The sequence below is a fragment of the Bubalus kerabau genome, chromosome 23 (genome assembly GCF_029407905.1).
Source record: "Bubalus kerabau isolate K-KA32 ecotype Philippines breed swamp buffalo chromosome 23, PCC_UOA_SB_1v2, whole genome shotgun sequence".
NCBI lineage: Eukaryota > Metazoa > Chordata > Mammalia > Artiodactyla > Bovidae > Bubalus > Bubalus kerabau.
In genome coordinates this window covers 20226618-20242861 of record NC_073646.1, presented here as the reverse complement: position 1 = coordinate 20242861, position 16244 = coordinate 20226618, and the positions used below count along the sequence as shown (strand labels likewise).

At 37.3% G+C, this 16244-nt stretch overlaps 1 protein-coding gene across 1 annotated transcript in view; it reads right to left on the bottom strand.

The window, feature by feature from the left end:
- LOC129637637 (phospholipid-transporting ATPase ABCA3-like) overlaps positions 1 to 16244 on the bottom strand; it is a 195435-nt gene that overhangs the window by 86344 nt on the left and 92847 nt on the right. Inside the window, exons 15-17 of the mRNA XM_055561864.1 lie at positions 7329 to 7427; positions 4812 to 4965; positions 3122 to 3422 (exon numbers count right to left, since the gene is read on the bottom strand). Of these exons, the coding sequence (XP_055417839.1) occupies positions 3122 to 3422; positions 4812 to 4965; positions 7329 to 7427 (554 nt within the window). The remainder of the gene's footprint in view (positions 1 to 3121; positions 3423 to 4811; positions 4966 to 7328; positions 7428 to 16244) is intronic.

Sequence of the window (16244 nt, the reverse complement as noted above, 5' to 3'; positions counted from 1 at the left end):
CTCATGTTTTTTTTAACTTAGTGAACATATTTCAGAGAAGGCAATGGCACCCCTCTCCAGTATTTTGCCTAGAAAAACTCATGGACGGAGGAGCCTGGTAGGCTGCAGTCCATGGGGTCTCGAAGAGTCGGACACGACTGAGCAACTTCACTTTCACCTTTCACTTTCATGCATTGGAGAAGGAAATGGCAACCCACCCCAGTATTCTTGTCTGGAGAATCCCAGGGACGGGGAAGTCTGGTGGGCTGCCTTCTATGGGGTCGCACAGAGTTGGACACGACTGAAGCGACTTAGCAGCAGCAGCAGTGAACATATTTAAGAGAGTTAAAGTCTTTGTCCCATAAATCCAAAGCTTGTGTTTCTTTAGAGTTGGTTGAATGGAGCATGTTTCTGTTTATTTGTATAGCATGTGATTTTTTTTTTTTTTTGACATCTGGGATTTGAAAAAAGTTGCTAGTCTTTGCAGATTGTATCTCAGCAGAGAGAGAATTTACTAATCTGTCTGGCATAAAGGTTTAATTTTTCTCAGAATATTTCGGGGCATATATATCCCCTGGGCCTATGTATATGTTTTTCCTTCATCTCTTCACTATATATCACTGAGTAATACTCCATTGTGTATATGTACCACAGCTTTCTTATCCATTCATCTGCTGATGAACATCTAGGTTGCTTCCATGTCCTGGCTATTATAAACAGTGCTGCGATGAACATTGGGGTAGATGTGTCTCTTTCAATTCTGGTTTCCTCAGTGTGTATGCCCAGCAGTGGGATTGCTGGGTCATAAGGCAGTTCTATTTCCAGTTTTTTAAGGAATCTCCACACCGTTCTTCATAGTGGCTGTACTAGTTTGCATTCCCACCAACAGTGTAAGAGTGTTTATTCCCTTTTCTCCACACCCTCTCCAGCATTTATTGTTTGTAGACTTTTGGATTGCAGCCATTCTCACTGGCGTGAATGGCACCTCACTGTGGTTTTGATTTACATTTCTCTGATAATGAGTGATGTTGAGCATCTTTTCATGTGTTTGTTAGCCATCTGTATGTCTTCTTTGGAGAAATGTCTGTTTAGTTCTTTGGCCCATTTTTTGATTGGGTCATTTATTTTTCTGGAATTGAGCTGCAGGAGTTGCTTGTATATTTTTGAGATTAGTTCTTTGTCAGTTGCTTTGTTTGATATTATTTTCTCCCATTCTGAAGGCTGTCTTTTCACCTTGCTTATAGTTTCCTTTGTTGTGCAGAAGCTTTTAATTTTAAATTAGGTCCAATTTGTTTATTTTTGCTTTTGTTTCCAATATTCTGGGAGGTGGGTCATAGAGTATCCTGCTGTGATTTATGTCGGAGAGTGTTTTGCCTATGTTCTCCTCTAGGAGTTTTATAGTTTCTGGTCTTACGTTTAGATCTTTAATCCATTTTGAGTTTATTTTTGTGTATGTAGAACAAGAATTTGAGGCTTCTTAGCCTACTAATTTTCTCAAAGAGCTGCTCAAATAATTTTTAATTAAGACAACAGCAAGATGCTAGGGCTTCTCCAGTGGCTCAGGCAGTAAAGAATCTGCCTGCAGTATGGGAGATCTGGGTTTAATCCCTGGGTTGGGAAGATCCCCTGGGGAAGGGCATGGCAACCCACTTCAGTATTCTCGCCTGGAGAAACTCCATGGACAGAGGAGCATGGCAGGCTACAGTCCATGGGGTCACAAAGAGTTGGACATGACTGAGTGACTAACCACAGCACAGAAAGATGGTAAAAGGACTAACAAGAAGGAAGATTTAATTTGATTCTTATTAATATATCTCTGAAATATAGTCTTTTAATTTTTGTATCAACAATATAATGTAGTGAAAAAGAACAACATTTTGAATCAGGTAAATTCATTTTCTCTCTCTTCCCTCTTCTCTTGTAAACAACTGTGTCATTTTTGATTAATAAGTGTTCATTTAGTCATCCAGTAATGGAGGAGAAAAAATGTATGATTTACTGACAGGCTTTATGCCACCCAACCTATGATGTTTATCAACATACAATCAGGATAATGGTAGAATTAACCAACATCTCTGAATGCACTTTCACCTCTCACAATAGAACCTAAAAGATAAACCTGCTAAACTGCATAGGTTATATATTAACATGAAGTAACACTGTTAACCAGATAGCAGATGAAGGAAATACAAATGAATTACCTGGAAGGAAATGGTCAATCCTGTAAAAGGACAGACTTGCCTCTTACTGGGATGATCTAGTGTAGTGTGAGTTAATATTACAATCTCTTAAAATCTAATCCTTGCTCTAATACATACTAGATGCATGAAATGGGGTGGCTCACTTAACATCTCCAAACCTTAGTGTCCCCAACTTTAGCTAATATTATTGTTATAGAAATAGACAATGCAAATACTTAGAAAAGTTCTTGCCAAAAGTACGTGTTCAGTACATATAATCAGTTACTATTACTACTTTACATGTAAATAAGTTTTGAGTAGCCTGCCCATAAAGCTTTCAGCCATACCTGTTTACCCGTGTACCCGTTTTTAGATATGGCCAATCTAGATGCATACCTTATGAGGAGTCTTTCAGGATTTAGGACCATCATACCACACTGTAAGACTGGTTTTATGTGAAATTCTGTGCTACATTTCACAAAAGAAAACATTCTGGTACTTGAGTCCATTCCTTAGAAGGTGAGGGCTTCCTTGATAGCTCAGTTGGTAAAGAATCTGCCTGCAATGCAGGAGATCTGGGTTTGATCCCTGGGTTGGGAAGATCCCCTGGAGAAGAGAAAGGCTATCCACTCCAGTATTCTGGCCTAGAGAATTCCATGGACTGTATAGTCCATAGGGTCACAAAGAGTCGGACACAACTGAGTGACTCTCACTCACTTTCACTTGGAAGGTGTAGGAAATGGCTGGTAGATGACCCATACTCCAGCACTTCCATTAATAATTAACTTTTGTAGCCAGTAATTTCAACTGATTGTTCTTGCATCTGGTTTAGTTGTCTTTATGAGACTATCATAAAAAAAAATAGCAAGTAACTAAATATTCCAGTTAAGACCTTTTTTTGGAAGAACACAATCAGGTCTTTATCTACTAGCAGTCTTTTTTTTTTTTTTAAAGAGGCTTACCTTTTACTTCATGAAGTTTCTGTTTCTTAGCCTTTAGCAAGATCTCAAGATTTTTTACGAAATTCATAGTAAACTCAGAATGTCCAGAAATTGAGAAGGGTACAATTGTTTGACCATATTGTTCCAAATCCATTTCTCTGTCAAGATCTTCTTCACCTATTGAAAGCTCCACATCGCTCATCAAAAAATAAAAAATACCCAGGAGTGCTAGTATCTGCAGCAAGATCAAATTCCAGTTGCGCCAAGAGAACATTGCTCTTTTCATGAACATGGCAAAGAACTGCTGACTGTAAAGCGTCCACTGACAAGACAGAAGGACAGAAGATGGCATTACAGCCTCACAATGGTCACAACATTGAATGAAATTAATATTTTTAATCTTATGATAGAGGATGTATACAAGTTTATAAATATACCCTTGAACAGAAAGAACATAACCATAGTTCACAGACTAGGTGACAAACAAGACTTCTTATTTGTATAATGTGTTGAACGCAAGGATTAATACTTCCATCTAATTACACTGAAAACCTCAAAAGGATCACTAACACATTCATAGTGTCTCTGACCAGAGCAACATCACATCTATCTTTCTTAGCCAATATTAAATCGTAATATTTCCAAATTCTTAGCCATTGACCACCAGAGAAGTCCCATCGATCAGTATTTTCTGAATGAAACGACTAGCATTTAGATGTTGTCACTGACTGGAAATAAGGTAAAGTTTAGAAGGATTCTTTCTCACATTGTTTTCTGACTTCTAAAAGATGGGTTATTAGATACATTTCTAGGATGACAGAATATATTAATACAAGAATCAATTTTTCTACACTATTCTGCAAATCTTTCATTGTCTGCATCTTTATAAGAAGGGGGAAATAAGGAAAAGTGATATAGCAGAAATGCGCAAGCAGGGAGAAGAGGAAAATTATATTTTAAAGTATCCAATTCATGGCAAACATTCCAAAGGTCATATTTTACGTGGTGTTAACTCATTAAAATGTCTCACAGAGAATTAAATTAAAGCACAGATATGTGAAATAATTTGTTTAAAGTCAAATAGCTAGTGAATAGAGCAGGAATTCCAGTTCTCTCTTGTTCAGAACTCCACGCATTAGTTGTAAAATATCAACTCTGCTTCACAACTGACTCATCAGCCCCCTCAGTGAAAGTATGCTTATGGGCAACTCTGAGAAATATATCTTCCACATCAGAATCCCTCGTGTTTTGGGGGAACACTATAGGGAGTGTTTAGTTAAGAGAACAGGGAAAGAAGGCTTGTCAGTCCAATGAAATTTCCCATGGTAATGAAGAAAGATACTGAATTGGAAGTAAATAGTTCACTAGGAAATATCAATTCATTTCAATTCATAAATTTAAGCAGTTTTATGTCCATGAATAGTGATAAGTTTTATAAGAAACTTTCTCAACTCTGAGTGGACTAACAATTCAAAGCTGTGATAAGTGACTCTGAAGAATAATAATGGGAAGAGTAAAAATCTAATTCCTACTATCATATTTTACTTTTGAATTAAAAAACTAACTGAACTGTTTTACATACTACTCCTTACCTCAATTTCTTTGGCTAAGAACTCAAACTCTACTTTTAATTCAATATTAAAATGAAATATTATAATTTTTATCACATATAAATATATATAAATATTATATTCTTAGTGAAGTTGCTCACCCCAGTATTTAATGTAATATTAGAGTGCTCATTCAAGTTGGAGGAAGCATATGATCTCTCAAAATTTCTAGGAACATTCATATTCTGATTTGCATCTTCACTTTCATCTTCATTTTTTAGGGTCTGCAAAATCTGATTATTCGATTGACTGACCCTACACACATAGAAAAAGAAAATTATTTTAACCAGAATGGTGGTTTCTAAATACATAGTTCATCACAAAATTTTCAAAAATTGAGTCAAAATTTTTAAAAAATCACTGGCTAGAAGTTGTTAAATCTGTAAAAACTGATATTAATAATATATAGCAGTTTTATTTTCATAATGTTTCTAAGCTTATTTCAGAAAAATTAAACTAAAGAGGCTCTTTAGTTCTTCTTCACTTTCTGCCATAAGGGTGGTGTTATCTGCATATCTGAGGTTATTGATAATTCTCCTGGAAATCTTGATTCCAGCTTGTGCTTCATCCAGCCCAGCATTTTGCATCATGTACTCTGCATATAAGTTATATAAGCAGAGTGACAATATACAGCCTTGATGTACTCCTTTCCCAATTTGGAACCAGCCTGTTTTTCCATGTCTTGTTTTTACTGTTGCTTGACTTGCATACTGGTTTCTCAGGAGACAGGTAAGGTGGTCTGGTATTCCCATCTCTTTCAGAATTTTCCATAGTTTGTTGTGATCCACACAGTCAAAGGTTTTGGCATAGTCAATAAAGCAGAAGTAGATGTTTCTCTGGGAACTCTCTTGTTTTTTCCATGATCCAATGGATGTTGGCAATTTGATCTCTGGTTCCTCTGCCTTTTGTAAATCCAGCTTGGACATCTGGAAATTCATGGTTCACATACTGTTAAAGTCTGGCTTGGAGAATTTTGAGCATTATTTTGCTAGCGTGTGAGATGAGAACAATTGTGCGATAGTTTGAGCATTCTGTGGCATTGCCTTTCTTTTGAATTGGAATGAAAACTGACTTTTTTCAGTCCTGTGGCAACTGCTGAGTTTTCCAGATTTGCTGGCATATTGAGTGCAGCACTATAACAGCACCATCTTTTAGGATTTTCCATCAATTCCACTAGCTTTGTTCGAGGTAATGCTTCCTAAGATCGACTTTACTTCACACTCCGGGATGTCTGACTCTAGGTGAGTGAGAACACCAAAATGATTACTCAAGTCATTAAGACCTTTTTTTGTATATTTACTGTATATTCTTGCCACCTCTTCTTAATTTGTTCTGCTTCTGTTAGTTTCTGTCTTTTACTGTGACCATTTTTGCATGAAATTTTCCCCTTGGTATCTCTAATTTTCTGAAGAGATCTCTAGTCTTTCCCATTCTATTGTTTTCCTCTCTTTCTTTGCAATGTTCACTTAAGAAGACTTTCTTATCTTTCCTTGCAATTCTTTGGAATACCACATTCAGTTAGGTGTCTTTCCCTTTCTCCTTTGTCTTTCATGTCTATTCTTTTCTCAGCCCTCCTCAGAAAACCACTTTGTCTTCTTGCATTTCTTTTTCTTTGGGATGGTTTTGGTCACCTCCTCCTGTACAGTGTCACAAACCTCCATCCATTGTTCCTCAGGTACTCTGCCTACCAGATCTAATCCCTTAAATCTATTTGTCACCTTCACTGTGATCATAAGTGATTTGGTTTAGGTCATACCTGAATAGTCTTTGTTTTTCCTTACTTTCTTCAATTTAAGCTTGAATTTTGCAATAATGATCTGAGCCAGAGTCAGTTCCCGGTCTTATTTTTGCTGACTGTGTATAATTTCCCCATCTTCTGCTGCAAAGTAGATAATCCATCTGATTTCAATATTAACCACCTAGTGATATCCATGTGTGGAGTCATCGCTTGTGTTGTTGGAAGAGAATGTTTGCTGTGACCAGTTTGTTCTTTTGGCAAAATTCTGTTAGCCTTTGCTCTTCTTCATTTTGTACTCCAAGGCCAAACTTGCCTGTTACTCCAGGTACTTCTTGACTTCCTGCTTTTACATTTCAGTCCCCTATGATAAAAAAAATCCAGGTGGTCATTTTCATTAGTTTTCTGTGATTGTGGTTTTCATTCGGGAAGCTATGAGATTGCAGTTCTTGCTTCTTCTGTCTTCTCTCTGCTCTAGGCCAGTACTAACAATTCTACACACAAAATACACAGACATTCAATTGTAATCCCAAAGTTTCTAATAATCTTATGAAATATTCCTCTGCCCTGGGTATTCAGTACCTGGATTTGGTTTTTTGTGCAGTTTCATAGTCTCACTTTTTTGCATTGAGTATCCTGATTTCTAACTCTCTGAACTGATATTCTCACTCTAGTTCCATGAGTCACAGCAGCCTTAGCACATCAGGCGAGCAAGGTATGTAAACTGATATGTTTGTGATTCATAGAAGATAACCATAGCTAACAATCCATTACTACTTCAATTATTCTAGCTCCACACATGATGGGTCTTGCTTTCAAAATGAAATCTGATTTTCAAGAAATTTTTTTTTCTGCTCTCTTGCTCCCATGCATCATTACTTACCTAATGAAAACCTCTTCCATGGTAGTGATGGAGATACCAAAGCTAGCAATACCCAGCTCTTCCTGTCTGTCTTCCATTTCAGTAAATAGATCTTTAAACCTAGGAGAAGAAGGAGAAGGAGATAGTACTCGGAAGGTGATTTTCACATTAATATTTTTGTTACCTTCAACAGTGGGGGAAAATGTAGCTTATCCTTCACTGCAATGCTTATCATAGTTTCCATGGTTGGTGATAAATCAGGAATGTGGAATATTCCTGGAATATACATGTATGAAACTATCACCACCAAAGCCATAGACATACCCATCACCTCCCATAATTTCCTCCCATCCTTTTTATTATTTTTTATTTTTGTGGTAAAAATGCATAATCTGAGATCCATCCTCTTAGTGTAAATATTCAGTTCAGTTCAGTTCAGTCACTCAGTCATGTCCAACTTTCACGACCCCATGAATTGCAGCATGCCAGGCCTCCCTGTCCATCAGCAACTCCCAGAGTTCACTCAAACTCATGTCCATCGAGTCGGTGATGCCATCCAGCCATCTCATCCTCTGTCGTCCCCTTCTCCTCCTGCCCCCAATCCCTCTCAGCATCAGAGTCTTTTCCAATGAGTCAATTCTTCGCATGAGGTGGCCAAAGTACTGGAGTTTCAGCTTTAGCATCATTCCTTCCAAAGACATCCAGGGCTGATCTCCTTTAGAATGGACTGGTTGGATCTCCTTGCAGTCCAAGGGACTCTCACGAGTCTTCTCCAACACCACAGTTCAAAAGCATCAATTCTTTGATGCTCAGCTTTCTTCACAGTCCAACTCTCACATCCATACATGACCACTGGAAAAACCATAGCCTTGACTAGACGGACCTTTGTTGGCAAAGTAATGTCTCTGCTCTTGAATATGCTATCTAGGTTGGTCATAAGTTTCCTTCCAAGGAGTAAACGTCTTTTAATTTCATGGCTGCAATCACCATCTGCAGTGATTTTGGAGCCCCAAAAAATAGTCTGACACTGTTTCCACTGTTTCCCCATCTATTTCCCATGAAGTGATGGGACCAGATGCATGATCTTAGTTTTCTGAATGTTGAGCTTTAAGCCAACGTTTTCACTCTCCTCTTTCACTTTCATCAAGAGGCTTTTGAGTTCCTCCTCACTTTCTGCCATAAGGGTGGTGTCATCCACATATCTGAGGTTATTGATATTTCTCCTGGCAATCTTGATTTCAGCTGGTGCTTCTTCCAGGCCAGCATTTCTCATGATGTACTCTGCATATAAGTTACATAAGTAGGGTGACAATATACAGCCTTGATGTACTCCTTTTCCTATTTGGAACCAGTCTGTTGTTGCACGTCCAGTTCTAACTGTTGCTTCCTGACTTGCATACAGGTTTCTCAAGAGGCAGATCAGGTGGTCTGGTATTCCCATCTCTCTCAGAATTTTCCACAGTTTATTGTGATCCAGACAGTCAAAGGCTTTGGCATAGTCAATAAATATTAAGTATGCATTATTATTATATGTAGGCACTATGCTGTATAGTTGATCTCCAAAACTTATTTATCTTGCATAAACCAAAATTTTGGATAAACTGAACATCAACTCCCTGTTTTCTCCTCCTCCATTCATCAGCTCTGGCAACTGCAATTCTACTCTCTGCTGCTATGAATTTGACCATTTTAGATTCCATGATACAAGTGAGATCATACAGTGTTTGATGTTGTGTGTCTGTTTTATATTAATTAGCATAATGTCCTCTAGGTCCATCCATTCATAGTGTCACAAAAGATAGGATTTACTTCTTTTTTAAAGTTGAATTATATTCCATTGTATATACATTTTTCTCTTTATTCATTTGTAGGTGGACATTTAGGTTGTTTTCATAGCTTGCCTATTGTGAATAATGCTGCAATGAGCATGGGAGTACAGGTGTTCCTCTGAGATCCTGATTTCAATTCTTTTGAATAAGAGATTGAATAAGAGATTGCTGGATCATGTATGGTAGTTTTATTTTTCACTTTTTGAGAAATCTCTGTGATTTTTTTCCCACACAGCAAAATATTAAGCAATACATAGTAAATGCAACTCTTAAAAGTAATTATATAGAGAAAGATTTGAGAACAGTTTTGTGGTCTTTATACATTTGTTCACATAGATATAACAGCAGACTCAAGCCCCCATAAGTCTGAGGAAGAAAACAAAAATTTATAATGAATCAGTCAAGCATTATTATTAGCATTATCCTTTTTATGACTTAAAATGTAGTAAATTAAAATATTTGAAGCTCCAATATTTTGACTACTTGATGTGAAGTGCCAACTCATTGGAAAAGACCCTGATGGTGGGAAAGATTGAAGGCAAAAGGAGAAGGGGGAAGCAGAGGATGGGGTGGTTAGATAGCATCACCAAGTCAATGGACATGGATTTGAGCAAACTCCAGGAAAAAATGCAGGACAGAGGAGGTTGGTGTGCTACAGTCTGTGGGGTTGCAGAGTTAGACAACTTAGCAACTGAACAACAACAACTAAATTCAATTAGGATATCGAAATGGCAGGCTATGAGGATGTGGCAGTCACAGTTCCCCACAAACACATCAAAAATATACATACAGGTGAAACAATTCTCAAAAAAATTAACTAGAAACTGGCAGAACTCCAATCAAACAATGCTTGCAACCAAAGCTGCAAGAAAGATCTCCACGTAACCAGGTAGGATGGAAAAAAGGCATTAAGTCAGCGTCTTTGCCCCTGGGAGCAATCTGTAAGGAGAAAATCAACACAGCCAGACAGACCCTTTCCCTGAGGAGTAAAGAGTCTGGGCATATCAGTCCTGTGGAGGAAATGGGGCCCCTTACCAGCTGGGCAAACTGCTAAGAGAGATAGATGGGCTAGAGATGCCTAGCTCCCTACGAGTGTATACATGTCGGCTTGCTGACAATCAAGGCAGAAATAGCCTTGCACTGGAGGCTGCTGCATCATTGCACTTTACAATTTGAAGGGAGAAACAACTAACCCTGCTCACTCCACACCATGGCCTTGTTCAAGTTCTGGGCAGAGACCCAGTCTAGATCTACAGAAACTGACCAGAGTGCTTGGGGTGTGAAACAGGCCAAGCTGTGGAGGCCTTTGTCAGCAGATGTGGCAACGGGGGATATTGTCAATGTGCATAGAGGGCAGTACCACAGGAGCTTGCAGTGATAAGTGCTAAATCTCAGGCAGACAGGCCCTGGGAGAGGAACTAATACAGCTCTGCAGAGACAGCCCAGAAAGCCTGGGGGTGTGAATCAAGTGAAATGGCAACAAACATTGTCATTGCCTAGGAGTACATAGTAATTTGTCTCCCAGTGAGGGTGCTCCAGTTCAGCTTAGCATAAGACGTGGTGCAGAGAGGTCCTGAGAAAAGTATGCCACAGAGGCAGTCCAGATCAGGTGAAAACACAGCCACCTCAACTCATACAGCCACAATGTCCCAACACCCAGTCACAGCCTTGTATTAGATCTGAGATGAACACAACAGAGGAATGGATAGGTATCACACAGAGCCTCTGTGATCTCATGGGCCTCACATGCTTCAACAAGCACCTTATTTAGGGCAGAGCTCACACTCAATGGAGCCATATCAAACCTGACCCTCAGGACTTCAAATAAAACAGCTGAGGGGCAGACTCTGCCCCTGATGGGGTAGCAATAGTCACAGAGCAAAGAGGAAACCCCATCTTACATCTTGCATAGACTTTAAATCTCCCAACACCAACCACACCCCATATCAAGGAGATAAATGCCAGCACACTGGGCTCAGTATACATACCAAAACCAGTACTAACACAAAAATATCGGACACACACAGTTTGCACAAGTATACTCCCACATAAGAACAACCCTTGAAGTTCAAAGTGTGCTGTATGTGCTATACTCAGTTGCTTCAGTCGTATCCAGCTCTTTGTGACCCCATGGGTCATAGCCCACCTGACTCCTCTGTCTATGGGATTTTCCTGGCAAGAATACCTCAAGTTCACAGTAGGTAACTGTTTCTCATAAATTCATAGAGATGAGAAAGTCAAATAAAATAAAGTCAGAGGAACTACTCCCAATTAAAAAGAAAATGAGAAATACCCTGAAAGAACAAATAATGCAACAGTGTTCACCAGTCAACTAAAACCAAAAAGAAGTAATAAAAATTCTAATCATATTAAGAAAAACTATTGATACAAATGCAGATCACTATAAAAAAGAACTGGAAAATATAAAGGTGAACCAATCAAAAATAGACAATTCAACTGCTTACATAAAAACCAATCTAGAAGCAATGAATATTCACAAAATAACACAGAAGAATGAATACGTGATTCAGGAGAGACAATGATTGAAGTCACCCAATCAGAGCAGAAGACAGACTAATAAAAAATGTTAAAGCAACATATAATATCTATGGGATAATAAAAATTATGCCAGCCTGTGCATAATAGGTGTTCTAGAAGAAGAAAAGAGAGACTTGGGTACTAAAAATGTACTTGAAGAAATTATGGCTAAAACTTCTCAAACCTAAATAAGAAAACAGACATCCAGGTACAGGAAGCACAGTGTTGCAAAAAGATGAACCCCAAAAGACTCACATTGAGACATATCATATTTAAAATGGCAAAAGCAAAAGATAAGGAGAAAATTCTAAAGGCAGCAAGAGAAAATTAAGAATCATCTACTGGGAGACTCCATGAAGCTTGTGGTTGATATTTTTATAGAAACTTTGCAGACCAAAAGGGAGTGGCATGATATAATCAAAGACCTGAAAGAGAAAACCCTGCAACTTAAGATACCCCAAACGATTATCATTTAGAATAGAAGAAAAGATAAAAATTCCTTCAGTTCAGTCACTCAGTCGTGTCCAACTCTTTGCGACCCCATGAACTGCAGCACGCCAGGCCTCCCTGTCCATCACCATCTCCCGGAGTTCACTCAAACTCATGTCCATCGAGTCAGTGATGCCATCCAGCCATCTCATCCTCTGTTGTCTCCTTCTCCCCCTGCCCCCAATCCCTCCCAGCATCAGAGTCTTTTCCAATGAGTCAACTCTTTGCATGAGGTAGCCAAAGTACTGGAGTTTCAGCTTTAGCATCATTCCTCCCAAAGAACACCCAGGACTGATCCCCTTTAGAATGGACTGGTTGGATCTCCTTGCAGTCCAAGGGACTCTCAAGAGTCTTCTCCAACACCACAGTTCAAAAGCATCAGTTCTTTGGCACTCAGCTTTCTTCACAGTCCAACTCTCGCATCCATACATGACCACTGGAAAAACCATAGCCTTGACTAGATGGACCTTTGTTGGCAAAGTAATGTCTCTGCTTTTGAATATGCTATCTAGGTTGGTCATAACTTTCCTTCCAAGGAGTAAGTGTCTTTTAATTTCATGGCTGCAATCACCATCTGCCATGATTTTGGAGTCCCCAAAAATAAAGTCTGACACTGTTACCACTGTTTCCCCATCTATTTCCCATGAAGTGATGGGACCAGATGCCATGATCTTAGTTTTCTGAATGTTGAGCTTTAAGACAACTTTTTCACTCTCCTCTTTCACTTTCATCAAGAGGCTTTTTAGTTCCTCTTCACAATCAGAAACCAAGAGAATTCAGCAATACTAAACATACAATAAAAGAAATATTGAAAAGTCTTCTGTAAATAAAGATAAACAAGAATCTAGAGGAAAAAACAATCACAATAATAAAGGCAAACAAATAAAAAGAATGAAGATTACTAAAGTAAACCAAAGTATAGATTAAAAATAAACAAAATTCCAAAAATTTTAAATGAATTATAACTACAATTAGCAATAAAAAGACAAACATGAAAATAGGACATAAATGATAAAATCTGGAGGAGGGGAGTAGAAAAACATGTATCTTTTAGAATGCATTTTATTTTGAATGACAGTTTAAAGCAAGTAGATACAATTGTAGATCAACATACTTGATTTTCATGGTAACCACAAATCAATTATATACATTAGATTCACAAAAACCAAAAAGAAAGGAACTCAATCATATTACATAAGAAAATTATCAAGCCAAAAAAGATAAAAACAAAAAGAAGACAATATGAACAAAGAAAAACTATAAAAACAACGGGAAAAGAAGGATTTAAATGGCTGTAAGTATATACCTATCAATAATTAATTTAAAGTCAATGGACTAAATCCTCTTATCAAATGATATAGTGTAATAGATGGGATAAAAACCAAGAACTTACAGTATGCTGCCCAGAAGAGATCCACTTCAGGGCAAAAACATGCATGCTGAAAGTGAGGGGATAGAAAAAGATGTTCCAAGCAAACGGAAATTACAGGAAAGCAGGGATAGCAATACACATATCAGAAAAATAGACTTTAACACAAAGGACAAGAAGAAAGATAAAAAAGAACATTATATAATGATGAAGGAGCCAATACAAGACGACAGTACACTCATCAACATACATGCATATAGGTGCACCTTAAATATTTAAAATAAGTATAATAAATACTAACAGACATAGAGGTGGGCAATAATACAATAATAGTAGGAGAGTTTAATACCTCATTGACATCAATGGACAGATAATCTAGACAGAAAAGTAATAAGGCAACAGAGGTCCTAAATGACAAAATAGATCCATTGGAGTTGATATCTACAGGGCACTACACAATCCCCCCAAAATATAACAAAAACCAGAATACAAATTCTTTTCAAGTGCAAATGAATGATCTAGGATAAATCACATACAATATCACAAAACAAGCTTCAACAAATTTAAAAGGATAGAAATTATTTCAAGCATTTTTTATGACCACTGTGGTGTGAAGCTAGAAATCAACCACAGAAAGTAAACAGGAGTAGAACAAACAGCTGGAGATCAAACATGCTACTAAGAAAACAAGAAGGTCAACGGTAAAATCAAAGAGGATATCAGAAAAAAAAACTCAAGGAAATGAAAATACAACTTTACAACATCTATGAGATGTAGCAAAAGCACTTCTAATGGGGAATTTTATAGTGATTAAGGCCCTTCTCAAGAAGAAACATTTCAAATAAACAATATTATCCACCACCTAATGGAATTAGAAAAAGAACAAACAAAACCTAAAGTTGGCAGAAGGGAGGAAATAATAAAGATGAGAAAGGAAATAGAATAGAGATTAAAAATATAAAAAAATCAATAAATCCAAGAATTGCTTGTTTGAAAATATAAACAAAATTGATAAACTTCTGGCAGATCTCACCAAGAAGAAAAGAGGGAGGATTGAAATAAACAAAATAAGAAATGAAAGAGGAGAAGTAAAAACTGATACCATAGAAATACAAAAACATTTTTAAGAGTATATTACAAATAGTTATTTGGCAACAAATTAGATGATCTAGAACAAAGGGACAAGTTTATAGAAATATGTTGTTCTTGTTGCATAGCTGCTAAGCCATATCTGACTCTTTTACAACCCTATGGACTGTAGCCCTCCAAGCTCCTCTGTCCATGGGATTTTCCAGACAAGAATACCAGTGGGATGCCATTTCCTTCTCCAGGGGACCTTCCCAATCTAGGGATCAAGCCTGCATCTCATGCATTGGCAGGTGGATTCTTTACCACTGAGCCACCTTGGAAGCCCTTGTAGCAATATACAGCCTGCCAAAACTGAGTCAAGAAGAAACAGAAAATTTGAGCAGACCAATCATTAGAAATGAAACTGAATATGTAATTTAAAAACAATGGTCCAGGACCAGATGCCTTCACTGCAGAATTCCATGAAACATAAAAAACAGCTTACACCATCCTGCTTTAATTATTCCACAAAATTGAAGAGGAAGGAACACTACAAAATTATTTCCATGAAGCCACTGTCACTCTATTACCCAAAAGAGACAAAGAGACTATACCTACACATTTGACAAGTACAAGTCAGTGTCTTTGATGAATATAAATGCAAATATCCTCTACAAAATATTGCAAACTGAATGTAACAGTACATAAAAAAGAATCAAACATAATGATCAGTTGGACAATTCCAAGGTTCACAATGATGGTTCAACACACACAAATCAATGTGATACACCACATTAACAAAAGGAAAGACAAAAATACATGGTCATCTCAGTAGACTCATAAAGAGCTTTTCATAAAATTCAACATCCATTCATGATAAGAACTTTCACCAAAGTGGATATAGAGGGAACATGTCTCAACAAAGTAAAAGCCATTTATGACAAACCCACTGTCAACATAATATTCTATGGTAAAAATCAGAAAACTTCTTCACTAAATTCAGGAAAAAGACAAGGATGTCCATTCTCACCATTCTACTCAACATGGTATTAGAAGTAGTAGCTGCAGCAATCAAACAGGAAAAGAAAATGAAATACAACCGCATTGGAAGGGAGAAGTAAAATGGAACTATTGATAGATGACACGATACACTATAAAGAGAAACATAGAGTCTCCACATAAAATCTATTAGAACTAATAAAAGAATTCAGCAAGGTAGCAGGATACAAGATGAATACACAGAAATCCTTTGATTTCATTATGCCAATAAGTAAATATCAGAAAGAAGAGGAAAAAGCCAATCCATTTAAAAGTCTAACCCTAAAATCTAGGAAATAGCTTAATAAAGAAAGTGAAAGATCTATACACTGAAAACTATAAAACATTGATAAAGGAAATCCAAGACGATTCCAAAAAATGGAAAACTATTACATGTTTTTGATTTGAAGAATTAATATTCTTAAAATGGCCATACTACCCAAAGGAATCTACAGATTAATGCAATCCCTATCAAAATGCTGATGATACTTTTCACAACCAGAATAATCTTAACATTTGTATGGAACCACAAGACATCCAAAATTGACAAAGAAATCCTGAGAAAATAAGAACAAAGCTGAAGGCATAACCTTTCTAGATTTCAGA